At 43.8% G+C, this 27,928-nt stretch overlaps 1 protein-coding gene across 2 annotated transcripts in view; it reads left to right on the top strand.

Moving 5' to 3' along the window:
* The window catches only part of LOC141166216 (uncharacterized), a 115,650-nt gene extending 96,156 nt beyond the window's left edge, over positions 1–19,494 (top strand). The window contains exons 4-5 of one of the 2 annotated variants that reach the window (XM_073652684.1): positions 2,124–2,294; positions 16,570–19,494. In XM_073652684.1, coding sequence (XP_073508785.1) covers positions 2,124–2,294; positions 16,570–17,039 — 641 coding nt within the window. In that variant the 3' untranslated portion in view covers positions 17,040–19,494. The remainder of the gene's footprint in view (positions 1–2,123; positions 2,295–16,569) is intronic. The other variant, XM_073652685.1, reaches the window with a different exon arrangement.
* The last annotated feature ends 8,434 nt before the right edge of the window (positions 19,495–27,928 follow it).

The raw sequence follows: 27,928 nt of genomic DNA, 5'->3' as shown, positions 1-27,928 counted from the left end.
GCATGCTGATATGACGCGCCCCCGGGGCCGTGGGGTAGCCGGGCCAGTCCTGTATCGGGGTAGTCACAGTGGCAGTGACCTGGTCCGAGACCCAGGGCGGTCAATTAAAGGGGAAAAGTAAAAGGGGAATAAAGTTTTTAGAGATAATGTTCGTGACACCACCTGTGGTATGCGGCTATATGGGGCCACAGCTGCGGTGCAGATCCTCTGGAGCTGATGGTGACGCAGCAGAGTTGGTTCAGCTCTCCACAGGCAGAGCTAAGCTCCGGGGCAGGATATAGTGACGTTATGAGGTTGATGTTGCTGTGCTGTGTAGTGCAGGGTTGGTGATGGCGCAGCAATAATTCCAGGACACAGTGGGGTGCAGTCTTCAACGTTTACTCACAGTTGTTCAAGACTCCAGGTTACCAGGACCAGTGTGTAACCTCCCACGTCGTCCTGTGTTCACCAGGGAAGGGGTTCAGCAACTCTCAAGTCTCTCAGGAGTACTTAAACGGGACCCCGCTCTATGTACCTTTCCCGGTCGTCTCACTGCGCTGGCTCTCACCCTCCTGCCCTGCGCCTCACAATCAGTGTCCCAAGCCAGTGACCTCGGGCCTTGTCGGGCGACTTCCAATCCCCTGGACCCTATGTGGCCACCTTTTTAGCGATATAATTGCGGCTGTTGGCTGCAGCACCTTGAAAATGCAGCAGCCTCCTGTTATCTAGCTGAGCCTGGTTGTTCTCCACTAGTTTAGGGGCCGGTCCCCTCTCTGCGGCCTGATCCCTCCTCGTCAGCGTGGATTCGGGCGCTCGGGTGGCATCCGCACTCACCGTGCCCCTGGGATCCCCTCTGTTCCTCCTGGAGCCCTTCTCCTCTCTTCTCTCCTTCCTTCTCCTGGGCCTCTCTCACTGGGCCCGACTCCTTTCTCCATTTCTCCTGAGCTCCTGCTCTGAACTCTCCCTCTGACTGAACTACTTCCTGCACCCACCTCTTCTACCTAGTTCCACCCTCCAGCTAGGGACCAGGGACTGTGTTCTCCCTTAGGAGCAATCTCGCCCTTCCCTACTGAAGTGGAGTGTATTGGATGTGGGTGTGTGGGTCCTGGGTAGTACTCCCTCCTTACCTGAGAGTGGGGTACCACACTTCTGGGTGAGATGCAGTACCTCTGTGGCGACTGGACCCGCAGGGGCGCCACACTGACACATTGCTTTGACTTCTAAGCATGGTTTATGGCAGTGTAGGGATATATGCAGAATTTTGTAAAGAGGGAAGGACCATGATCATGGACACACTTGAGTAGTACATGTATACCTGTGGTGTAAGTAGTCCCCTTTAAAAGAAGACAATAACAGATCAATATAATTTAAGAGTTCAGCATTTTTTAAGACAACTGCAAATTCATTGGTATAAGTTTTTAGATTACTGACACATTAGGAGGCATAATGTGCTTAAAGGGAGTCTGCCACCAGGTTTTTGCAACCTCATCTGAGAGTAGCATAATGTAAAGAAAGCGACCCTGAATCCACTGATATATCACTTAGTTTACTGGGTGCAGTAGTTGTGACACAATCAGAGTTTTTAGCTTTAGCATACAGCAGAGCTGAGAAAGTTGCCCCCGCTCACACCAGGCTCTCTGTGTGCATTGTCTATTGACAGTTAGATGCTTATCACAGGAGGGGCGGAGTCAGACTAGCAGTCACGTGAGCACCAGACAAGTCAGTGGTAATCGCCTGATGATAAAACCTTCACTATAAGTAAACAGCAGCACACAGCCTGATAAGTGACACATCTTTCAATTCTGTGTGTTTAACCCCTACCTCATGCCGTCCCCAGATTACATAGAAATAACTTGCTGATAGAGTCCATTTAATGGTTTTAACTACCCATGAAATGCTCACACGTCTCCAGCAGATGTTAGATAATAGTAGAGGTATACATTAACCTTGCAAGCCATTGTGATTGTGAAAAGCAGATTATTAAATATAATGACCCTGGTTGCAGTTATCATGCACAAAGGAGAAATCAAGTTTACGGAAATTTGAGGGGTAGATAGAATTTTTGGAAGATTGGGCAAAATGGTAAAAAGTGTGACATTAGTTTTCTTAAAGAATTTGATTTTTGTGACGGTTTATATTTAAAGGGAAAATATTTATTGAAGATCCTATAATTGTTCCAATGTACATGACGGAGCTGAAACTGGTGGTGGCTGTGGGATTCCAAAATGGAGACAACGCAAAATGGAATAAATTGTGTGACTTGTTCACTAAACAAGTGACAACCCAAGGAAACACTGCAAATGGTACATGTGAGGGTAAGTTGTATTTGGTGGATGCACAGTTTAGTGGATCTATAATAATATCATGCTGCCTTGCCGCAAAAGATACCAATGTCAAAACATAATTACGATTTACTACATTTAAACAAGTCCTTTAGCCTCCAGTTTTACAATATCATGACTTGCTAGTGAAACCATTGTCAGGTTTCAATTCACGACTCAACAATCACTGACAAAGAGCATATACATCTTGAGCAAAAGTAAGGAAGTCCACATCTATATAAGATATATTTTCCTAATTATAAGGGTCCAACATATGGGACTCTTACTCACTAGGTCTAAGGAATCAGAGCAGCCTCCTGCACAGTGCTGCTCCTGATCCAGAAAAGTGCTTTCACTGCAACTCAGAACCCAGTGACTTGAAAGTGAATCAGTGGGTATCCCAGTGGTCAGAGCCCAGGTAATCAGTAAGGCTACGTTTCCACGATGAGCTTTTGGTGCGTTTTTGACGCTGCTGATTTTTTCTGCGTCAAAAACGCAGCATCTTACAGTTCCAGCAAAGTGTATGCAATTTATAGAAATCTCCTGCCCAATGTGCTTTTATTTTATTCAGCATAAACTGACCTGTGGTGCGTGTTTAAAATCTGAAATTTCTCTTGCGGGTACTCAGAGTTTTCTGTGCGGCTTTTTCCCATAGACTTGCATTAGATGTGGAAAATCTGCAGGTTAAAAAATCCCCCACTTAAGTATATCAATAAAGTTTTGTCAAAGCCAAATGCTAGGAAATATCAAAAACAAAGCAGCTTTATTTAAAGCATGATAAATAAAGTTAAATGAGCTAAGGCTGTGTGCCCACGATGCGTTTTTTAAGCGTTTCCGCAGCGGCAAAAACACTGCAGAAACGCTTAAAAAATGCATGGTAGAAGCCTGCCAAGTTCCCCAATGATAATCCGCATGTGCTGTGCACATCCTGCGGAAATTTCCGCTGCGGATTATCATTGCGGAAAAAAACGCAGCACTACCAATTATTTTGCGGAAGCACTGCGTTTTCGCCGCCATTGACTTTCATTGGACCCCATGACATCCGCATCACTGGATCTGTACATGCGGAATCCATGCGTTTCAATGTGCGGGTGGTACCCGAGTCTAGAGCACAGGAGACTCTCCTCCGGACCCGGGTACCATAGAACCTGTAAAAAAAAGAATAAAATAAAAAATAAATATTATATTTACCTTCTGATGGCCCCAGGTGCGCTTGTCTTCGCTTGCCGGCAGATCGCGGTGGACTGAAGGACTTGCGCTGACGTCATAGTCATGTGATGGCAGGTCCTTCAGTGTACCGTGAGCTGCCGGCAAGCCAGGACGGATCGAATAAAGACTGGAGGGGCCATCAGAAGGTAAGTATAGATTTATTTTTTTTTATTTTTTACCATTCTTTCGGTCACACTATATAAATACATGCCGGTTGCATGAATTTATATAGTGTTACCAAGTTGTCAAGCACTTTCCAAGTGATGCTAAAATCACTTGGAAAGCGCTTGTCAACTCGCATGCGGAAATGCATGGGAAGAACGCTTCACTTCTGCATGTCCCTGGCAGGAAAAACACATGTACAATCCGCATGCGTTTTTTCTGCCAGGGAGATGCAGAAAAGCTCAGGAAAAATCCGGAGTATTTCTGCATCGTGGGCACATAGCCTAATTCACATTTATGTGCCCAGAGCTATACATATAGCAACCATTCAGTGAAAATATCAACTATATCCAATTTATGGTAATTGCCCACCCAGGCACACAATTGTGCCTACCTGTTCGTGAACAAAATAAATGATGTCATAGACATTCCCCAAATTGATGAAATATGTACTGTAGTGGATCCACTCGCTAAGGAGCAACTCATAAGTCCCAAGCCCGTGTCCTGGTATCTCTAGCGCTTCAGTCGGCTATGCTCACCAAGACATGCTGGATATGAAAAAAGACTACTGCTTGGAGCAAATGTGACGTCACTTGCTATGGGTTCTCCCGTGGGCAAAAACAATAATCCGTTATCCTACGCATTTTAGAGGTAGCGTCCTCCTTCCTCATGTGGAAGTGGAAGCCACAATTTATTGCATTAAATGCCAGTGTCAAAAATTATATGTAGAACAAACTAAACAGGCATTGTGTATTAGGATGAAGGAACATGCCTATAACATTAAAATACAACTATCCAAACCTTACAAACAAGTACACACAGGTAGCTTATTTATTGAAAAAATAAAAAAAATCGAAGAATGGGGAACTTTACACATTTAAATGTCAAGGGCAGAAAGCCGGTGGATCTTCCAATTAACCACTCTCAGACCCGTTAGACTAAACAGTGAAGTAGAACTGTTTGCATTTGAAGATAAAATAAATCATCTGTATTTCTGGAATATGGATAATCATGGGCTATCTATACTTACATATAAAAGATTGTGAACTGCTTGGCGGCCGTGATCGATAAGGAAGAAGGACGCTACCTCCGAAACGTGTAGGATAATGGGTTATTGTTTTTGCCCATTTTGATCATTCTACTGTTTACCCAAAACGGAATGAGGCCTACAAAGAAAAGAACACTGTACCTACAGTCAAATTTGGTGGAGGTTCAAAGATGTTTTGAGGTTGCTTTGCTGCCTCTGGCACTGGGGGCCTTGTCCGTGTGCAAGACATCATGAAATCTGAAGATTACCGAAGGATGAGAGTAATAATGTTTCTCATCTTGGCCCATCCTGTAATCATTTTCCCATCCTGGTCCCTTCCTGTAATAATGTCAACTGTCCTAGTTCCACCATGAAATAATGTCCCCAATGCTGTCTCCTTCCTGTATTAAGGTACCGCCACACTTAGCGACGCTACAGCAATCCCGACAACGATACGACCTGGCAGGGATCGTTGCTGCGTCGCTGTGTGGTCGCTGGTGAGATGTCAAATAGTCAGATCTTCCCAACGACGCAGCAACGATACGGCGACCTGTATAATGATGCACGCCTATGTGTCTCAGTTCTGAGTCGCCAACGAGGTCGTTGGTAAGGTGTCAAACACACCGATGCATGCTACCCAGCGGGACCTCAACGATCAAAAAATGGTCCAGGTCATTTCAACACGACCAGCGATCTCACAGCAGGGGCCTGGTCGCTGCTACGTGTCTAACGTAGCGAGATCGCTGCTGAGGTCGCTGTTGCGTCACAAAACTTGTGACTCAGCAGCGATCTCGCCAGCGATCTCGCTTAGTGTGACGGGGGCTTTAATGTTCCCCATGCTAAGTCCCTTCCTGTAATAATGTCTTCCATCCAGGCCCCTTTATTTAATAATGTCCCCATCTTGTGATCCTTCCTGTAATAATGTTCTCTGTACTGGGCCCCTTCCTATATTAATGTCCTTAAACCTAGACTCCTGCATTTAATAATGTTAATAATGTCACCCATCCTGGGACCCTTCCTATAATAATGTCCTCCATTCTGACCTCTTTATTTAATAATGCCTGCGATCCTTGGACTCTTCCTGTAATAATGCCCCCATCTTTGCCCCATACTGTAATAATTTCTTATATCCTAATCCCATCCTATAAAAATGTCCTCAATCCTTGACCTTTCCTGTAATAATTTCACCCATCCTGGCACCTCTATTTAACAATGTCCCCCATCCTGGGTCACTTCCTGGTATAATGTCATCCATCTTGGGTCTCTTCTTGGTATAATGTCCTTCATCCTTACCCCATCCTGTAATAATGTTCCCCATTCTGTAGTTCTTCAACACATTTAAAAAAATAAATAAACAATTCTTCTCATCTTCTCCCACTTCCACTACGTGTGGCATCCTCTTGCATAGCGTAGAGGCTGTTATTTGACTTCAGTGTGCTCACCATGCGTAGTGCATGACGTAACTACAATGCGTCACCTATGATGGGCATGCCGATGTCTGCTGCCGGTCTCTGATTGCACAGTGGCATGTATTACAGTGCAGAGGACCGGCATGTCTCTATATATCTATACAATCAGCTGAATGTACTGTACGTCTGAAAGGCCACTCTGCTGCATGTGCCCGGGCACTGTTGCACTCTCCGTGACCGCAATTGGTATGTCCCGGTGCACACATTAAGTATTTGCTGCAGACAAAACATGTCTCTTGGCAGGTAAAACCCCCACATAAAAAACATGCGTTTTTTCCATGTTTTAGCATGAATTTTTGTTGTCTTTTTTCCCATTCAGTAGAATGGATGAAAAACGTTGCAAAAATGCTGAAATAACTGACAAGCTGCAGGTTTGAAACTGCTTCAAATCTGCAATTAATAAATAAACGACATGTGCATGAGATTTCAGAAATTGTCATTCACTTTGCTGAAAAAGTAAAATCCTGCATTTTTGCAGCAAATAACGAGCAGAAAAAAAGGCAGGAAAAACCTGAGGTGTGAATATATACTTAGTACAGTGGGTACGGAAAGTATTCAGACCCCTTTAAATTTTTCACTCTTTGTTTCATTGTAGCCATATGGTAAATTCTAAAAAGTTCATTTTTTTCTCATTAAAGGACACTCTGCACCCCATCTTGACTGAAAAAAAAACAGAAATGTAGACATTTTTGCCAATTTATTAAAAAAGAAAAACTGAAATATAACATGGTCATAAGTATTGAGACCCTTTGCTTAGTATTGAGTAGAAGCACCCTTTTGAGCTAGTACAGCCATAAGTCTTCTTGGAAATGATGCAACAAGTTTTTCACACCTGGATTTGGGGATCCTCTGCCATTCTTCCTTGCAGATCCTCTCCAGTTCCATCAGGTTGGATGGTGAACGTTGGTGGACAGCCATTTTCTGGTCTCTCCAGAGATGCTCAATTGGGTTTAGGTCAGGGCTCTGGCTGGGCCAGTCAAGAATGTTCACAGAGTTGTTCTGAAGCCACTCCTTTGTTATTTTAGCTGTCATTGTCTTGATGGAAGGTGAACCTTCGGCCAAGTTTGAGGTCCAGAGCACTCTGGAAGAGGTTTTCATCAAGGATATCTCTGTACTTGGCCGCATTCATGTTTCCTTCAATTGCAACTAGTTGTCCTGTCCCTGCAGCTGAAAAACACCCCCATAGCATGATGCTGCCACCAGCATGTTTCACTGTTGGGATTGTATTGGGCAGGTGATGAGCAGTGCCTGGTTTTCTCCACATATACCGCTTAGAATTATCACCAAAAATTTCTATCTTCATCTCATCAGACCAGACAATCTTATTTCTCATAGTCTGGGAGTCCTTCATGTGTTTTTGAGCAAACTCTATGCAGGCTTTCAAATGTCTTGCACTGAGGAGAGGCTTCCGTCGGGCCACTCTGCCATAAAGGCCCGACTGGCGGAGGGCTGCAGTGATAGTTGACTTTGTGGAACTTTCTCCCATCTCCCTACTGCATCTCTGGAGCTCAGCCACAGTGATCTTGGGGTTCTGCTTTACCTCTCTCACCAAAGCTCTCCCACGATTGCTCAGTTTGGCTGGACGGCCAGGTCTAGGAAGACTTCTGGTGGTCCCAAACTTCTTCCATTTAAGGATTATGGAGGCCACTGTGCTCTTAGGAACCTTGAGTAATGCAGAAATTCTTTTGTAACCAGATCTGTGCCTTGCCACAATTCTGTCTCTGAGCTCCTTGGGCTGTTCCTTTGAGCTCATGATTCTCATTTGGTCTGACATCTACTGTGAGCTGTGGGGTTTTATATAGACAGATGTGTGCCTTTCCAAATCAAGGTCTATCAGTTTAATTAAACACAGCTGGACTCCAATGAAGGAGTAGAACCATCTCAAGGAGGATCACAAGGAAATGGACAGCATGTGACTTTAATATGAGTGTCTGAGCAAAGGGTCTGAATACTTATGACCATGTGATATTTCAGTTTTTCATTTTTAAAAAATTGGCAAAAATTTCTACATTTCTGTTTTTTTTCAGTCAAGAGTGTACTTTAATGAGAAAAAATGAACTTTTTAGAATTTACTAAATGGCTGTAATGAAACAAAGAGTGAAAAATTTAAAGGGGTCTGAATACTTTCCGTACCCACTGTATGTTTTGGATAGAATCGAAAAAAAATCTATTACCTGAAATTATTTTTCAGATTCTACAAACATTGAAAAAACACAGTGGTGATATTTCACATGAGTCACTTTAGGTTAGTTTTCTGGTAGATGAGGCAGGTTTATGTCTGATATGTTGACTATCTATAATAATTATTTTAGTTTAAAATAATATTGGTCTGAATAGAATTGAAACAGAAATTGGTACTCAAAAGACAAGGAGTGAAGAAACAGTGTAGATTTGGATTCTAATGTATGGGCAAGTTTTTAAAAACCTTTAAAGTACCACTCCAATATCTTATTTTATTTACCACTTACCAGCCACCATCTTCACCTGTTATCGGCGCTGCTCCAGTCTGGTTGTCTCCAGACGTTTGTGACCTGCCGGATCACTCTGGGGGCGATCCAGAAGTCACAAATCAATGTAAGTATATAAGAGCCAGAACTGCGCCAGAACGATAATCTCATAGACTTACAATGAGAACTTGTGATCGTTACCTCTGACTTCTAATCAGTCAGAAGTTGTGGTCACAAGATGGAGAATCGGGACCAGAGGGGCATCGGGAACAGCTGAAGACAGTGGCTGGTGAGTATAATAAGAGGGGCAAGGAACTTTTTTTTTTTTTTTTCATCTTCGTTTTTTCTTTTCTTCTTCCAAGAGCAATAACTTTTTATTTTTCTGTCCAAATAGCCGTACTTTTGAATGACACCAATCATTTTATCATGCGATGTACTTGTAAAGTGGGCAAAAAATCCAAGTGCGTTGAAACTGCAAGAAAATGTGCAACTACACAATTGTTTTTGGTTTTTTTATTTATCATGTTCACTGTACCGAGAAAACTGACCTGCAATATGATTCTGCAGGTCAGTTTGATTGCGCAGATACCAGACGTGTAGTTTTTTTTTTTTATTTAAGTGGTGAAAAAAATTATGTAATTTATAAAAGGAAATGTTGTTTTTGTCGCCATTTTCCGAGATCCATAACGTTTTCAATTTTCAGGTTATGGGGCTGCGTGATGGCTTATTTTTTGCACCCTGAGCTGACATTTTTACGATACCATTTTGGGGTAGATACGATGTTTTGATCCTCTCTTATCTTATTCTGGCATTTCAATTTTTTTTCTCGTTATGCAGCTTACTGATCTGATGAATTTATTCTATATTTTGATAGATTTGACTTTTCTGAATAAAGCGATTAGTGATGAGCGAGCACTAAAATGCTCGGGAACTCGTTGTTCGAGTCGAGCAAATTGGAATGCTCGAGTGCTCGGTTCGAGTAACGAGCCCAATGTAAGTCTATGGGAAACCCGAGCATTTTTCCGGCGGCTCCCCCCGGCAGTCTGTAGAGGGCCTAAAAAATTGCCCAAATCGATGGGAACAGTGCTCAAATGACATGGGAACAGCATGGGGAAGATCCCTGAAGCATTTCTGACTCCCAGGTCACTTCTGTCAACACACCATTATCAACAGTATTACGCCACTTTTACGGACTCACAATAAAACATACAAAAACGAAACCAAAATGGATTTTCCTGGGAAATATGTTAAGGAACATCCTTTCCAGGGTAATAACTTGTATATAAGGCAAAATAAATATACAAAGACAAAAATGCTCCTCCACACCTTGGGCTATGTTCACACATAGCGTTTTTATGCATTTTTGCACTTTTGCATTGCTTTCAACCAAGACAAATGCATTCACTGGGAAATGCCATTTTAACATTTTACAACCTTATCTGGCCATGTGGTGTGTGACACATCATCAGACACATCCTGTTTCATTTATTATGGAGGGACTCTGAAAGTCACAAAGCCTATTTTTATAGGGCCATCAGACGGCCCTTACTATTCTTAAAGGGCCAGCAGTTGGCCCTCGCTATTGTTAGAGAGCTATCAGCCGGCTATGCTTTGTTGTTCCCATTATTAATGCGTGGGTCTCCTATACTGTTATTGCGTATGCAGTGACTGCAATGGCTGCCAAAAATTTGGAGGAACTTCAATGTCCCTTGCAAGAGACGTAGAGTTCGGAGGGCCTCCTGCAAAAAATGCTCCCATTATTAGGAAGTGTGTCTAACATACTGTTTGCCTATGCAGTGAAGCAACGGCTGCCAAAAATTTGGAGGAACTCCAATGCCCCTTGCAAGAGATGTAGAGGTCAGAGGGCCTCCTGCAAAAAATGCTCCCATTATTAGGAAGTGTGTCTCCCATACTGTTTGCCTATGCAGTGAAGTAACGGCTGCCAAAATTTGGAGGAACTCCAATGCCCCTTGCAAGAGACGTAGATATGTTGATATGGTACATATGGTGGTGAAGAATGAGGATGCGGAGAAGGAGGAGGACAAGAGCAAACAGACAAAATTAGGAAGCGTATACCCATGTCTGGGTGTGAAGACAGAGGTGCATGGTAATAGATTTAGACCTCCCAAAAAAAGACACTGTATTTGAGTTTATGTTACGCTGCTATCATTCGGTGGTCTTGAGAAGTCTGGGCGAATCCAGCCCTTGTTCATTTTTATAAGAGTCAGCCTGTCAGCATTTTCAGTTGACAGGTGGATGCGCCTATCAGTTATAATTCCACCAGCGGCACTAAAAACCCGCTCTGACAAAATGCTAGCGGCAGGGCAGGCCAGGACCTCCAAGGCGTAGAGAGCCAGTGCATGCCACGTGTCCAGCTTGGATACCTAATAATTATAAGGCACAGAGGAATCACAGAGGATGTTGATACGGTCGGAAAGGTACTCCCTCACCATCTTCCTAAACTTTTCCTTTCTTGGGAGACTACTCCGCGCCTCAGGGCCTGTGCGATGGGAGGGTCTGAGAAAACTGTCCCAGAACTTTGACAGTGTTCCCCTGCCTCTACAGGATTGCATTTGTGTCTCTCTTGCCTGTACTCCTTGGTTGTCCAACGAACTGTGACCTCTGCCGCCAGCGTTTTCAGATGGGAATTTTTAAAATAATTCCGCAACAAGGGCCTTCTCGTACTGCCCCATTTTATTAGGCATGTCCTGCAAGGGAATAAGAGACAGAAAGTTCTCCTTGTAGCGTGGGTCTATAAGTATCACCAACCAGTAATGACTGTCACCCGAAATTTGGACAACGCGAGGGTCATGGCAAAGGCAGCGTAACATAAACTCAGCCATGTGTGCCAGACTGCAAAGAGGCAAGACTTCTGTGTCCTCACAAAGAGGATGACTGACCATGCTCTCCTCCTCATCTTCCTCCTCCTCCCTGTCCTCAGTCCATCCACGCTGAACAGACGGTATGACAGTTGTGCAAGTAGTACCATCTATAGCACAGGAAACTAGCTCCTGTTCTTCCTCCTCCTCATCCTCTTCCTCATTGTCTCTCAATCACCGTTGGGATGAGATGAGGCTGGGATGTGTGTAATCACCCTGTATGGTTCCTTGCTCCATCTCATTGTGCTCCGCCTGCAATGCATCCTCTTTAATTGTGAGCAGAGAGCATTTCAGAAGACAGAGAAGCGGGGTGGTGATGCTAATTATGGCATCATCACTGCTCACCATCTTGGTGGAGTCCTCAAAGTTTTGGAGGATGGTACAAATGTATGACATCCATGTCCACTCCTGAGGTTTTATGTGTGGAGTCTGACCTGAATACTGACAGCCTTGTTGATACTGGTAGTCAACGCGTGGGGACATCGCAGATCAGTCGGTGAGCAGGAAGCTGCAAATGCTGCTGAAGCATGGCAAGGGTTTTGGAAGCTGTAGCTGACTTTCTAAAATGGGCACACAGGTGGTGTACTTTGACAAGCAGATCCGACAGATCCGGGTAGGTTTTGAGAAACCGCTGAACCACAAGTTTAAGCACATGGGCCAGGCATGGTACATGTGTGAGCTCGCCTCAGAGCGCCACCAGGTTCTGGCCATTGTCACACACGACCATGCCTGGCTGTAGGTTCAGTGGTGTCAGCCACAGATCTGCCTGCTCTTTCAGAGCTGTCCACAACTCTTCAGCATTGTGCGGTTTGTCACCTAAGCATATTAGCTTCAGCACAGCTTGTTGCCGTTTGGCCGAGGCAGTACTGCAGTGCTTCCAGCTTGCGACTGATGTGGTCATTTCGGAGATGGAGGCTGAAGAGGAGGAGGAGGTGCAGGAGCTGTTGAATGTGGGGGCAATCCTGATTGACCCAGAGCCCACAATCCTCGGCGTCGGGAGGACGTGTTCCATCCCAAAGGTCCGACTGGGTCCCGGCTTCCACTATATTAACCCAGTGTGCCATCAGTTGGATGTACCGTCCCTGCCCACAAGCACTTGTCCACGTGTCCGTGGTTAGGTGGACTTCCCCAGTAACTGCATTGTTGAGGGCACGTCTAATGTTGTGGGACATATGCTCGTGTAATGCGAGGACTGCACACCAGGAGAAATAGTGGCGGCTGGGGACCGAGTACAGAGGGACGGCCGCCGCCACCAGGTTGCAGAAAGCTTCCGTCTCCACGATCCTAAAAGGAAACATTTCAAGTGCAAGCATTCGCAAAATGTGTGAATTTAGTAGTGTGGCCTGTGGGGTGATAGCTGCGTATTTGCGTTTGCATTCCAAGGACTGGGGTAGAGACAACTGAATGCTGTGCTGGGACAAGGATGTGAACATGCTTGCTGATGGTGCTAGTTGAGAGTGTACAATGACAGGTGCAGGGCGGAAGGCATCTTGGCATGCGCCATGGAGAGGGGATTGCCATGCATGCACAACAGTGGAACAAGCAGTGGTGTCACCTGCAGACACTTTTGCTGGACTCTGGGGTTCGTCCCACTTAGTCGTGTGCTTTGCTGCCATGTGCCTGATCATGCTGGTGGTGGTCAGGCTGCTAGTTTTGCTACCCCTACTGATGCTGGCCTGGCAGGTGGTGCAAAAGGCCTTTTTGGGGTTATCTGCAGAGTCATTAAAAAATAACCAGACTTGGGAAGACTTAACAGTTGTTCTGGCAACTTCCGTCGTGTTGGCGTTACGAGGAACGCTTTCCCGCCTTGTGTCTGTGGCCACCACACTGCTTTTTCCTGCCTGTTGTGATGCTATGCCTCCCCCCTCCTGTGTGCTTCTGTCCTCGCTCTGTATGTCCCCCTGCCAGGTTGGGTCAGTTACTATATCATCCACCACCTCGTCTTCCACTTCCGCACACTGGTCCTCCTCCTGACTTTCTGGCAATTGTGTCTCATTAACATCATCATCCACCTCTTGCGACAGTAATTGCACTTTCCCACCGTCGCCTTCTTGTGACCGTGGCTGCTCCAATATTTGGGCATCGCTACACGCGGTCTCCTCTTGACTCGCTTGAAGCTGGCCGGGCAAGAGGCCCGAATCTACAAATGGAAAAGTGAACAGCTCTTCTGAGTGCCCAAGTGTGGGATCAGTTGTCTCCGGGCACTCGGCATGGTGGGAAGAAGGGGGATCAGGGTGAGGAACATGCGGTCCAGAATCATGGATCCTGAGACTTGACCATGTGGAAGACAGGATGGTGGCGGTGGTGGCTAAGTGACTGGAAGCATTATCTGCTATCCAACCAACAACCTTTTGACACTGCTCTGTGTTCAATAGTGGTGTTCTGCGGTCCCCTAGTAATTGGGACAGGAAGGTCGAGCGACAAGATGTGGGTGTTTGTTGTGGCACAATTTCAGCTTGCTCACAGCCACGTCCTCAGCCTCTGCATGCACCACCACCATCACGTCCACTTTCCCGTCCATTGCCACGCACCTTGCCCATTTTTAATGGAGGACAATATTTTCCATGTTCACGAGAAATGGCTGATTTTGGAACACTTATAGGTGTTATGTCTGGCAGAGAACCATGGTTTTAAATAGCAGGGCTGTAATTTGCTAATACTATCCTTCACAGACACCTAGTGTGAATAGCTTGACCAACACACTGCAACAGAATGGAAAAGGAGGCTAATATTTTCCATGTTCAGTTTAAATTTCTGGATTTTTATCGCTGAAATATGGAACAGATCTGGCTTTATGTCTACAAATATCTGTAAGAACAGCAGCAGCAGGAACGTTCAATGGACCCTCTTGCAGTATATGCACTGCAGTCTGCCACATACACTGCCTGCCTGCCTAATTCCTGCTATCACCACTGAATATATGCCGCTGGATTAGTCCTCAGAAGGACTGTTAGTTCTGATGGATATATATATGTTGTGGAATACCTATACTAAACAGGACATTCAATGGACCCACTTGTGCTGTATCATGCACTGCAGTCTGCCATATGCACTGCTTGCCTGCCTAACTACTTCTATCACCACTGAATATATGCATCTGGATTAGTCCTCAGAAGGACTGTTAGTTCAGTTGGATATATATATGTTGTGGAATACCTATACTAACTATGAAGAAGCAAATCTTTCCCTGACGCAGCAGCAGCTTTCCCTACTCTGCCTGGTTCCGGAGTAGACTGTGACGAGCATGGCGGCGCCCGGTCTTATATACACCTGATGATGCTGTGCAGCCAGCCAATCACTGTAATGCCCACAACCAACATGGCTACGGCATTACTGTGCATGACAGGCAATCCCTGCATGTTCATTGGCTCTCTAAAGAGCGCCAAACATGCAGGGAGGGGACCCGAGTTCCCGCCCGAAGCAACCCGGAAATACTCGCCGAGCGCCAAGCACAGTGATGCTCGGGCGAGTACTGAGCAGTGACGAGCATGTTTGTTCATCACGAATAGCGATACCAAATATGCATATTTTTTTAGCATTTTATTTTTAATGGGACAAAAGTAGGGTGATTAGACCCTTTGTATTTTTATTTTTTTTTCACATTTTACTGTATTTAATAGTCCCTTGAGGGGACTTGGAGCTGCAATCATCTGATTGCTTGTAGTATGCATAGCAGTGCATTAGCATTATTATGTATAGCTAAAGTCACGATCGCCTATGAACGCCAGCTAAGTGCTGGCTTTCACAGGAGGATCGTAATGACAGATATAGGGCCCTTCAGCAGATCTCCAGATGTCATGGCAACCCATCAGTGCTCCGCGATAACATCACGTGACATGTCATCCTGCCAGCGTGTGTTAAATGCCTGACAGCAGCATTTAACATGTGAATAGCCACCTATGGAGCAACCGCAGCTCTTAGAGGCAGATGATGGCTGAATAAATCAGCCATCACCTGCTGGTAAATATGCGGGCTCAGAGTGTGAGCCCGCATCAGAGGCAGGGACATGACATATGACGTAACTTTATGTCATATGTCGTGAAGTGCTTGTGCAGTGGCTGTCATTTCTGAATAGTGAATGGATCCTATGAATTATAAAAGGATTACACCTTCCTGGCATCCAATGGTTGTTGGAGGAGTGCTTCATCCTTTCTCTATGCCTGATGCTAAAATAAGAAGCTCTGCAAAAACCTTTATTGTTTATGTTGAACCTTAAAAGGCTGTTTAGAGACTGTGGCTGCACACTAGTCAGAGCCCTGCAGGTATCCTACCAATCATAAATAAGTGATACTTACAGGACTTGTAACAGCAATGTAAAAATGAGAGGTTCACTGGAAAAACTCTTAAATTTATGATTTATGTTGATTGAACTTAATTTAGTGGAACCTTGTGTCCTAGTGTGGTCAGGAAGAATTTTATTTTATGAAGGTGTTTTTGCCAGAATGCTAGCGCAGTTTTACACCAGTTTGGGTTAGCTCCGCTAAAGCGGGTGTAACTGGGATTGGCCGTGGCAAAGCCCACATGATGAATGAAAAGTTGTGGTGTAACTTACACCAGAAATTTTACTCCAGTCTCTGAATGAAGCAACATTTTTGGCGCCAGTGCAAGCCAATTGAAAAATGTGTCTAATTCATGGTGGAATGCGCCCCTTAATGAATTAGGTGCATCTTACTCCAGCATGTCAATCATTGTGACTGGCATGCACAATGCATCAGACCCATAATGTTTGTAGGTATTTCTCGCTTTCAAGCTCTGTAACTACAGTATGTAACGTATACATTAGCAGAGTGTTCCTCAACTCCAGTCCTCAAGGCCAAACAAACAGCATGTTTTCAGGATTCCCTTAGGATTGCACAAGTGACATGAGAAATATTAACAGAATCCTGAAAACATGGTCTGTTGGTCATTGTGCAATACTAAGAAAATCTTAAAGACGTGATCTGTTGAGGGGCTTTGAGGACTTGAGTTGAGGAACACATCATTAGCATAGATACAGGTGTATACCGTAGACATCTAAGGCGTGATTTGCTAATACATATGCACGTTACATTGTTATGTCTTTTTTCATATTCACAGAAATATATATGCTAGATAAAAAGGATATTTCTCCACAAGATCATAGCTACAGCACCATCGAGCCAATATACATTGACATCAGTGAATTGAACGAAAGCAAGAAAACACCTCTGGAGAACGAAGTAAAATGTAATGTTTACCAAATACGTCCAGTACCATTGCCAAAGCCGGATTATAGGAATCTCTGTCTAGAGGCCACAAAAACTGTGATTCCGTCTGAAAACACCTTTTCATCTATCAGTGATATCCCAAAGGATTTACGGAATCTGACTGTCAGCCAAGTATGTCAATGTCTAAAATTACTGAACATGAATCAGTATGAGGAAGCCTTTAAATCGGCACAGGTAGATGGTCAACTGGTGTACGACCTTAACCATGAAATGATGACCAGCTGCTTGGGCATGAATGGACTTAATGTTGTAAAGTTTATGAAGTTCCGAGATGGATGGAGACCTAATGTGCAATACTAGCCAAAACCGAGGCATCTCTTTGAGGTTTATGCCATAATGCGGAAAAGGAAAATCACAAATTGCTTACAAATAAAACTACAACTAAAGTGAAGATTGATCTTTCAAATGACGTTTCCATTACTCTTCTGACATGTCTTAACAATTTTCTGTTAAATTTATGTTGATTCTCAGATGATTTACACTATACAAAACTAAAATGAGGAACAGAAAATCGTAATATTGTAATCATAGTACATAGTACTGTATTGCTGATATATATTGTAGTGCAGATTAGATAGATAGATAGATAGATAGATAGATAGATGCGTGTTTACTATATTTACCAATTTACCAAAAAAAAAAAAAGCTTCTGGGACAACCAATAAATATCCACATATCGATTTGGCAATAAACATGCATGAATCTGACAACAGAAATAATTGTTAAAAACACCTAAAACAGCATTAATAAGGCATATTTGCCAGCTATGGCTTACCACGAACCCATATGGAGCAAAAATAAATACAGCAACAAGAAAATGAGGTCCCTGAAGAAGCTGAGTTACCAGCGATATGCGTGGGACATTTTCTGCCCCCTTGATCTTAAGTATAATACTGCATTTGGGTATACTATGAAATTATTTTCAATGTATTTTTCTTGATGCTCTAATTATTTATTGTTATTACACATGGACTTTTGTTTATTTAGAGCACTGGTCCCCAACCTTTCTGACCCTGAGAGCCACATTCAGCTTTGAAAGAGGGTTATGAGCCACATTTAGGTCTAAGAGAGAGTCGCGAACCACATACTGGTCCCGCCTCCCTCACAGTAGCGACACACAGAGCCCCCTATTGCTGGCAGCCAAAGCTTTTTCACAGAAATCACACCGTGGCAGTATACCAAGATCTGGAGGTACCCACAGTAGCCCCATTCAGTATTCTCGCATCAATCACTCCCACCACACTATTGCATCCAGCTTTAAGCACCTCCTCTGAAAGCTAGCATCATCCTGTCTCCAGCTTATCATACTTAAATTATCTCTAAACCCCAAGATCAGTATATACACATACAAATCGGCTCTTTTGTATGGAGCTAAGTCACCATCTGGAGAGCTGCTCTTCATAGTTGTTTGCTAGACCTGGTGCTAATGCACCAAGCTGGCAGGAATCCTCGAGCCACACATCATGGGCCCACAAGCCACAGGTTGGAGACCCCTGATTTAGATGGATAAGGATTTGTCTCTTTGATATTTGCTCATTGACTAATTGTGGCTTCATTATAAGCCGTAGCTAAAATTTATCTCTTATTGGTGCAGTTCTGGGTGTTTGTAACTGTAGTTTGTGGTATCATTTTAAGGTATGTTTATTGACAATAAAGATTGATATATGTGTGTTTATTGGATGTAGCAGAAGCTTTCTGTATATTGATTAGAGTGACACCAGTTTTTGTGCACTCCTTGTACATTTGTCATTGGTGCTCGCCTGTGTTCTTTGGTTGTTTTGCATTAATATATTTGTGATTTGGTGGTAAGCTGTGTCAGTATTTTAGTAGAAAGCTTTGTATAGCTAAGTATATAGCTAAAATAAAAAATAATTCAATTTGAAACTGACAGAAAGCTTATTCCTAGCTTCATTCTGTGGCGCCCCTGAGGGTTCAGTCGCCACAGAGGTACTGCACCTCACCCTGAGGTGTGGTGTCTCCCTTCTCTCAGGTAAGGAGGGAGTGCTGCATGGAACCCCAAACACCTGCATCCAACACTACACTGCTCCAGGCCGGCTGGAAGGGCAACATGCAGAGCGCAGCTGCTGAGCCCTGACACTGGCTGGGGTGGGGGGAACCCAAAGGTAGGGGGAACCAGTAGTGGGTGTGGGTGGAGGAAGTAGTTAGAGGGAGCACTTTAGTAGGAGTATAAAATAGGGAAGCCATCTTAGGGTGGCAGTTCAGTAATGGTGTGAGTTCTAGGGAGCTGTTCAGAAGAACAGCTCGGGACAGTTCGGAAGAACAGTCCGGGAGCAGAGTCTCATTAGGGGATCTGCTCCACAAGTAGGGCCCAGTGTCAGAGGCCCAGGAGGGGAGCAGGGAGTAGGCTCCGTTCTAAGAAAGGATCCCAGGGGGTACGGCGCGTGCAGGACGGCACCCGTACTCCCCGCATTTGTCAGAAGACAGAGGGATCGCAGCCGCATTCTAGTCCCCTGAGGGTCAAGCAAGTCTGTGTAACTCCGACGGACAGGAGGGACTTCAGAGTACCCGAACAGGACTGAGAGTGGGCAGCGCAGAGCAGGAGGGAAAAGGACCTAGTGTGAAGATGGTCAAAATAGGAACACAAGAAAGTGGGGTTCTGCCAGGTATCCCCAAGCTGCCTGAGGAAAGATTGAACCCCTGCCCGGTGAACGCAGCGCGACGCAGGAGGCATGCACCTGTACAGTGCACCTGTGGACTGTCTGAAGAATTGTGAGTAAAATCTTGGATGACTGCACTGTACTGCCTCTGTCCATTCTTTCATCGGCGCCACTGTTCCCTCTGCACTGCAACGCCCAGCTCAACCCATTCTCCATCACTTCGCTGCCCTGAGGCCTGCTCCACTTGTGGGGAGCCGTCCCATCACAAGCTGCCCTAACATCTGCCTCAGAGGACTGTTGCAGCGCTGGTGATCCTCACCAGACACCACAGGTGGCGTCACGAACTTTCCAAATATAAACCCCTTTTGCACTGACCGCCCTGGGTTACGGACCGGGCCAGCCACCGTGATATCCCCCGGCAACCAGAGGCCCGGCTGTCGAGTACCCCACGGCCCTGGGGGCGCGTGAATTCGTTTTCATATAGAGCAAGGGCACTGCTAGGGTTTTGAAATCTCAGGAGCACAAGCTCCATGAGATAGGCCTTCCATTACACCCCCCACTACCACCTAAACTAAAATTATATGCATATATAGTTATAACACCGTTGCTGCTATACAAGGACTACACCCAAGACATAAACATGAAAAACGGACTTCTGAATGAGGCCTACAACATATGCTTACACACTGAAATAGAAGCTAGAAAAATCTCAGATTTGCCAATGAATCCATTGCAGAACTTTCCAATTAAACCTTTCACCCTCGAGCCTGTTTTCACCTTCAAGACCAGGCCAAATTTTACACTTCTGATCAGTGTCACTTTATGTGATAATAACACTGGAACGCTTCAATGGATCCCACTGATTCTGAGACTGTTTTCTAACGACATATTGTATTTCATGATAGTGGTAAAATTTCTTTGATGTGACTTGCGTTTGTTTGTGAAAAAATCGGAAATTCGGCGAACATTTTGAAAATTTTGCAATTTTCAAACTTTTAATTTTTCTGCCCTTAAATCAAAGAGTTATGTCACACAAACTAGTTAATAAATAACATTTCCCACATGTCTACATTACATCAGCACAATTTTTGAAACATCATTTTTTTTTTGTTAGGAAGTTAGAAGGGTGAAAAGTTGGCCAGTGATTTGTCATTTTTACAACAAAATTTAAAAAAACATTTTTTTAGGCTTGGAAGGCAAGGAGCGCCATTTGTCTTTTTGAATGCAAAATTTGCTGGAATCATTAGCAAATGCCATGTCACATTTGGAGATGATGTACCTAAACAGTGGAAACCCCCCACAAGGGACCCCATTTTGGAAGCTAAACCCCTCAATGAACTTATCTAGATGTGTGGTGAGCAACTTGAACCCCCAGGTGCTTCACAAAAGTTTATAACGTTGAAAATAAAAATCTAATTTTTCCCACAACAATGTTCTTTTAGCCCAATTTTTTTATTTTCACAATGGTAACAGAAGAAAATGGACCCAAAATTTGTTGCGCAATTTCTCCTGAGTACGCAGATACCCCATATGTGTGGAAAAACTACTGTTTGGGCGCACACCAGGGCTCAGAAAGGAATGAGTGACGTTTTGAAACACAGATTTTGATGGAATGGTCTGTGAGTGACATGTCGTGTTTGGAGAGCCCCTGATGTGCCTAAACAGTATAAACCCCCAACAAGTGACCCCACTGTGGAAACTAGACCCCCTCAAGGAATTTATCTAGACGTGGGGTGAGCACCTTAAACCCACAGGTGCTTCACAGAATTTTACAACGTTGATCTGTGAAAATAAAAAATATATTTTTCCAACAAAAATTTTGTTTTGGCTCGAATTTTTTTCATTTTCACAAGGATAGCAGGAGAAAATGGACCCCAAAATTTGTTGTGCATTTTCTCTTGAGTACACTGATGCCCTATATGTGGTCAAAAACTACTTTAGAGGCATAGCACAAAGCTCAGAAGGGAAGAAGTGCCATATTGGATTTCTGATTTTGATGGAATGGTTTGAGGGTGCCATGTTACATTGGTAGAGCCCCTGTGGTGCCAGAACAGCAGAACCACCCATAACTGACCCCATTTTACAAACTCCACCTCTCAATAAATTTATCTAGGTGTACAGTGATTATATTGACACCACGGGTGTATCACAGAATTTTATACCATTGGGCAGTGAAGAAAAAAAATAAAATTTTTATCATCAAAATTTTGATTTAGCCCCAGATTTTACATGTTTACACTGGGAAATGGGTAAAAATGGCACCAAAATTTGTCCCACAATTTCTGCTGAAGGTATAATTACCCCATAAGTGGCTGTGCAGTACTGCTTAGCCATACGGCAAGACTCGGGAGGGACAGAGTGCTTTTTGCCTCCTGGAGCGCAGATTTTCCTACAATAGTTTGCAGACTCCATGTACAGAGCCCCTAAGTGCTAGAAGTGCAGAATTCCCCCTCAAGTGACCCCATTTTGGAAAATATACCCCTTTAGGAATTTATCTACAGATGTGGTGAGGATTTTGGCTCCATGAGTGTTTTCCAGAAACAAGCAGCAGTGGATGTTGCTGAGTGAAAATTACAAACTGCCGTTGTAGTGACCAGTACGTTGTAGTAATCAGTACATTTTAGTGCCCAGCTCACGCTTCTGGAGACATGCACCCGTAACTTAGGTGGGCTCTCATCACTACAGAAATACCAAATACGTGGATGCTAAATGTGGTTTAGGCACACTGTGGGGCTCAGAAGGGAGGGGTGCATTTGGATTTACGAGGGCAAAATTTGCTGAATTTCTTTTGGGGGGCAAGTAGCCATAGTGCTTTTCCAGAGCCATTGTACTACCAGTAACGTGGAAGCCCCTATAATTCCATTAACAGATGACGGACCTGAGTGGGGACTTGCTTTATTTGTGGATTAAGTTGAAGCTTTTATTGGGAACATTTTACACAACGTTTGAGATCACATATATCCTGCGCTCTATGCTGAGCACTTATATCAGGGTTTCCATCTAAATCTCCAAGTGACGTGATTCAGATGAAATCCCCAAGGGAGCCACTCACTAGATTGAGGCAGCAGAGTTACTCTGAACTCCAGCGTTGTCCTTATTTTCAGAAGTGCACAAAACTGTGGCGGACCGCTCTTTTATGCATGCCTAAAAAGACTGACAACGACGGATCACAGGTCAGACAGCGTCCACAGTAGCCCCATCTGCCTCATAATAGGGATTCTTCTGCCGGGTTTCCGTCTGAATCACGTATTTCAGATATCTACACGAAAACCCCGGTGTAAGTGCTCAGTGTAAAGCGCAGGATAAATGTACGCCGAGCCTTACTTCGATCTTTGGGAGACAGAATGAACAAAACAGCAGGTGAAGAATTGGTTTTATTTATTTTTTACGCCGTTCCTCGAGGGGTATAAGTGATCAAACAACTTCGGGTGGGTGTGATTACAGCGATACCTGATTCATATCGGGTTTTTATGCTTGACAGCTGTCACACACTAAAAGAAGCTTTTTTTTTGCATAACCATATTTTGAGTGCTATAATTTTTCCATATTTCGGTCGACAGTCATATGAGGGCTTGTTTTTTGTGGGATGAGTTGACATTTTTATAGGTACCATTTTCAGGGAAATTACATTTTTTGATCGCTTTCTATTCTGATTTTTGGGACTCAGAATTAACTAAGACTAGCAATTCAGGAATTTTTTTTTTTAATGCCGTTCCACGTGTGGTAAAATTGATAAGGCAGCTTTATTGCTCAGGTCAATACGATTACAAGGATACCACATTTATATAGTTTTTTTATGTTTTGGCGCTTTTACACAGTAAAATCTATATTATAGAAAAATTAACTATTTTGCATCGCTTTATTCGGAGTGCTATACGTTTTTTATTTTTCCGCTGACTGTGCTGTATGGCGGATTGTTTTTTGCGAGACAAGATGTCGTTTTCAGAGATTCAATGTTTATTTACATTCATCTTTTTGATCTTGTTTTAATCCACTTTTTCCTCGGTGGTATGATGATAAAGCATTGTTTTTTTGTTTTTTTTTACGATGTTCACTGAAGGGGTTAACTAGTGGGACAGTTTTATAAGTATATTTATATGTTTATTTTTGTTTTTACATAAATAAATGTATTTATTAGATTAATATTTTTTCTTTTTTTTTTTTTGTCATTTTAAAAAAAATATTTTTGCAATTTTTAATAACTTTTTTTACTTTTACCCAGGATGGGACATCAACTTTCCCTGCCCTGATAGCTGATGTAATACTTTTGCATTGCAGGGCATTAGCTCAGCGTCTCGAAGGCAGGGAGGAGGCATGTCAGCTGCTGTTCTGAGCAGAAGCTTACAGGCCTCCGTCCCTGGGTGACCTTGCTGCCATATTTTCAGCCCGGGGTCACCATGAGGACCATCCGCATAACATGATCGCAATCACGTTGCGCCGATAGGAGCAGAGAGGGAGCTCCCTCCCTCTGCGATGCCCATCGATGTCGCTGTCACTCAGCGTGAGCCCGCGCGATCTTGAAGAAGTATATGTACGGCGGTTTGCGGGAATGCAGCATCCGTAGTTATACGCATAGGCGGATTATAATGAGGACGATCTGGGCTACAGCCCGGGGTCGCGAACCTCCAGGGGGCCCGGGGCCCCGGGGTGTCTATGGCCAGATTGTCCTCATTATATGTGCGGCGCCGCGGCACATACCGGCAGACAGTGGCGGGGGGGCCCCCGGACCGCTCCCCCAGCAGCGACGCACGGCCGCTGCTTCTTCTTCGGCCGGGCCAGCACTGCAGCAGTTAACTTACCTGTGCTGGCCCGGCCGTGTCACTGCTAGGAGACACGGCCCTGTGCGACGAGTAGGAACGAGCCTAGGTATAGCCAAGTGCTGGTTCAGACACTGCAGCAAAAGGGAGGAAATGGACATAGAGACAAAACAAGTAACAGGTTAGGAGACAGTTCAGACAGGAACTGTTACTGCAGCGAGATACAGGAGCGAGTCTGGGTATACGGCCCCCAGAGACAGAAACGAACAGGCTACGAGCGTGTTCAGACAGGCCTGGGAATACAGCCTCCAGGAAGGCGGACAGGCAGGAAAAACAGAACAGGACCTGGCACATTCAGAGTCAAGGAGCACACTGAAAGTTGCTCAGGCACCAGCTTCCAGGTGAAGCTGGTTTAAATATCCAGTGACAGACAGCAATAGGCTGAGGACGCATTAGGGGTGTGCCCACAGCAGCTAAAAGAAACAGGAAGTAACCGGGCCGCCCCCCTAAGCAGTCAGAACAGAGACAAACAGACAGCATGAATAGAAGCCAGGCTAGCAGACTGGACTGAAGGTCAAGTTTGCGATCTTGCATAATGAGAAATGGTGCACCATGCAAGCCCGCCACCAGGTATGTTACACAGTCCCTTTTCATTCAGACGCCGACAGATAGTACGGGTTGACACTGTTGTACCCTCGGACTGCAGGGCAGCTTGAACTTGTTTGGATGTTAGTCGAGGTTCTTTATCCACCATTCGCACAATCTTGCGTTGAAATCTCTCGTCAATTTTTCTTTTCCGTCCACATCTAGGGAGGTTAGCCACAGTGCCATGGGCTTTAAACTTCTTGATGACACTGCGCATGGAAGACACAGGAACATTCAGGTCTTTGGAGATGGACTTGTAGCCTTGAGATTGCTCATGCTTCCTCACAATTTGGTTTCTCAAGTCCTCAGACAGTTCTTTGGTCTTCTTTCTTTTCTCCATGCTCAATGTGGTACACACAAGGACACAAGACAGAGGTTGAGTCAACTTTAATCCATGTTAACTAGCTGCAAGTGTGATTTAGTTATTGCCAACACCTGTTAGGTGCCACAGGTAAGTTACAGGTGCTGTTAATTACACGAATTAGAGAAGCATCACATGATTTTTCAAACAGTGCCAATACTTTTGTCCACCCCCTTTTTTAGGTTTGGTGTGGAATTATCAGGGCCGGCCCGAGAGATTACGGCGCCCTAGGTGAAACTATTTTGTTTCGCCCCTACTATTCTTGGCAGTAGATGAAAACTTGGGATATAAATTTAGGAGCTAAATAAACCACAACAACAATGATTAATTAACTCTCTCCTAACTCTTTAATCTTCTGAGAAGTTGTATAGGACAAATATATACAAAGTAATCAATAACACAAAACAAAAACAACCATAGGTAATTAAAATTTTTGTTTCCTTGCCTTTTTTTTTTTTAAAAGGATGACACTAAGTCACCGAGATTAATTTGTTTAGCAACTTCAGATTCTATCAAAATTGTTGCCAACCCAACCGACCTCTCTTGCGTCATATTTGCCCTTAAATATGTTTTAATTAGCTTTAGTTTTGAGAAGCTTCTCTCTCCTGAGGCCACGGGCACAGGCAGAGTCAAAAGAATTCTTAGAGCCACCACCAGGTTGGGGACACTTTCTTTCAAGTCAGATTTAAGCAAAAGTTCAAGAACGTCTTTTGGTGATGAATCTTCTGGAACAGCTCTATGGCATCGATGTCTTTTACTTCGGTGTGTGTAAGAGACTTTTCCAGAGCTTTACACTTATCCAGAACAAATTTGCTTGGTTTTCCCTCAAGTGAACGGATGTGGTACAAAAATCCAAATTTCAATTCCATTTCTTTCAGCTGAGTGAACCGCTCATCAACTCAATTTATAGCAGTATCTAAGATCGCAAAGTAAAAGTTAATTTTGAAACTCTGTTTCTCATCTCTTATGGGCTCATCTTTCCCTTCATAAGAGAACTGTCTGTTTTTTTTCTTTAAACGTTTTGGCGCAGAACTTGACTCAAAATTAGCTGGTATTCCAAGCTCTTCTGCGATTTCCCTCGCATCAACTAACAGCTTCTCAAACTCTTCATCGCTTCTTAATGATTGCAGATATTTCTTTGTTTTGTCAAGGTGTTGAGAAGCAGCAGCTAAATCGAATTTTTGTGACTGAAGTAACTTACTTGTCAAATTGATTTCGTACAAAATGTTGAACCATACTAGAACAGATGTAACAAAAGAAAAGGTTCCAACTTGTTTAGCAAGACCTTGAGCTTCTAGCCGGGAGACATTTCCAGAGCTTCCTGTGAGACTAATATTTTCTGCTATGTCCATTAGGGCATCATGGACTTCACTCAATTGGTAACGGAGGGGGGCCAGAGCATCAATTCTACTTTCCCACCTTGTTTCGCTTAGAGGTTTTAGAGTCAGAGATGGCAAATGACGCACGAGTACTTCCCAACGCTGAGTTGACGAAGAGAAAAATACGTAGAGATTTTGAACTAACAGAAAAAAAGTTGTCGCTCCAAAACAAGATTTAGCGGCATCGTTGACGACTAAGTTTAGAGAATGGGAGCTGCAAGGCACAAAGAATGCACGTGGGTTTATGTCCAAAATTCGTCTTTGTAGTCCTATGTTTTTTCCCTTCATGTTGCTCCCATTGTCGTAGCCTTGCCCTCGTAAGTTGTCCACAGAGAGCGACAGTTCTTCAAATTTGTTCAAGACAGCGGCTGTAAAACCACCTCCAGTTGTATCAGAAACAGGAATGAATCCCAAGAACTGCTCTTTAATTTCAAACTTTTTGTCTTCTGATGTGGAAACAAACCGAACAATGATAGTCATTTGTTCAACATGAGACACGTCAGAAGTACAATCCAGCACTACAGAAAAGTATTTTGCAGTTTTGACATCGTCAAGAATCTTTTCCTGAATACCATTACTTAGCAGTTGAATCATATCATTCTGTATTGTTTTTCCCAAATAATGTGCATGAATCTCTTTGTCCCGGATTTTCCGAATGTGCTCACACATGACGGGATCGAACATAGCCAAATACGCCACAAATTTCAAAAAGTTCCCATTATTAGATGCAAACAATGCATCATTTGATCTACGGAACGCTAAGTTTTGCGTACCTAGTACCCTCACCAGAGCTATCAACCTTTCTAAAATTTGATGCCAGTATTTTCTTGCTCTTCAATTTTGCGTAAGTGTTCTTCGTCACTGGTCTTGTTCATCTTAAGTCTATTTTCGAGTTCCTTCCATTTTTGAAAGCTAATCATGTGATCTTTGCTTTTTTCGTGGCTGGCTAAAATAGCAGATGTTTTTCCAGTCATTTACACCATCAGTACCTAAGGCTGAGCGTTTGATGATTCCTAGTTGAAGTGATGAGTCTGGAAACAACGTGCAGCAAAAGCAAAAAAATGAATTTTTCTGAATAGAATACGTTAGCCAATTGCGTTCAAGACTTTCACCATTGACAAGACGACGTTTATAGTGAACACAAGAAAATTTTCTACGATTAGTGTCCAAAGGAAAATCGAAATCTTTAACTTGTGTGGGGCCGAGTTTTACTACATCTAGGCGTAAGTCATCATTGTTTACGGTCCACGTAGCGGGATCGTCCGAATAGTCTTTGCGTAGTATTTCTATAGATGTACCAGCCTCCATGTCAGTACTGGTACTTTGATCAGATCTACCACCAGATATTGATGGTTGTAGTTCACTATTTTCAGCATGAGAAACAAATTCTATTTCCACATTCGATATTTCCGAGGCAACAGAAGCCTGT

Source organism: Phyllobates terribilis, unplaced genomic scaffold (genome assembly GCF_046119375.1).
Source record: "Phyllobates terribilis strain yellow unplaced genomic scaffold, ASM4611937v1 Scaffold_11__3_contigs__length_659146591, whole genome shotgun sequence".
NCBI lineage: Eukaryota > Metazoa > Chordata > Amphibia > Anura > Dendrobatidae > Phyllobates > Phyllobates terribilis.
Note: the sequence above shows the minus strand (reverse complement) of the source record. Positions and strands in the feature narration are given on the sequence as shown.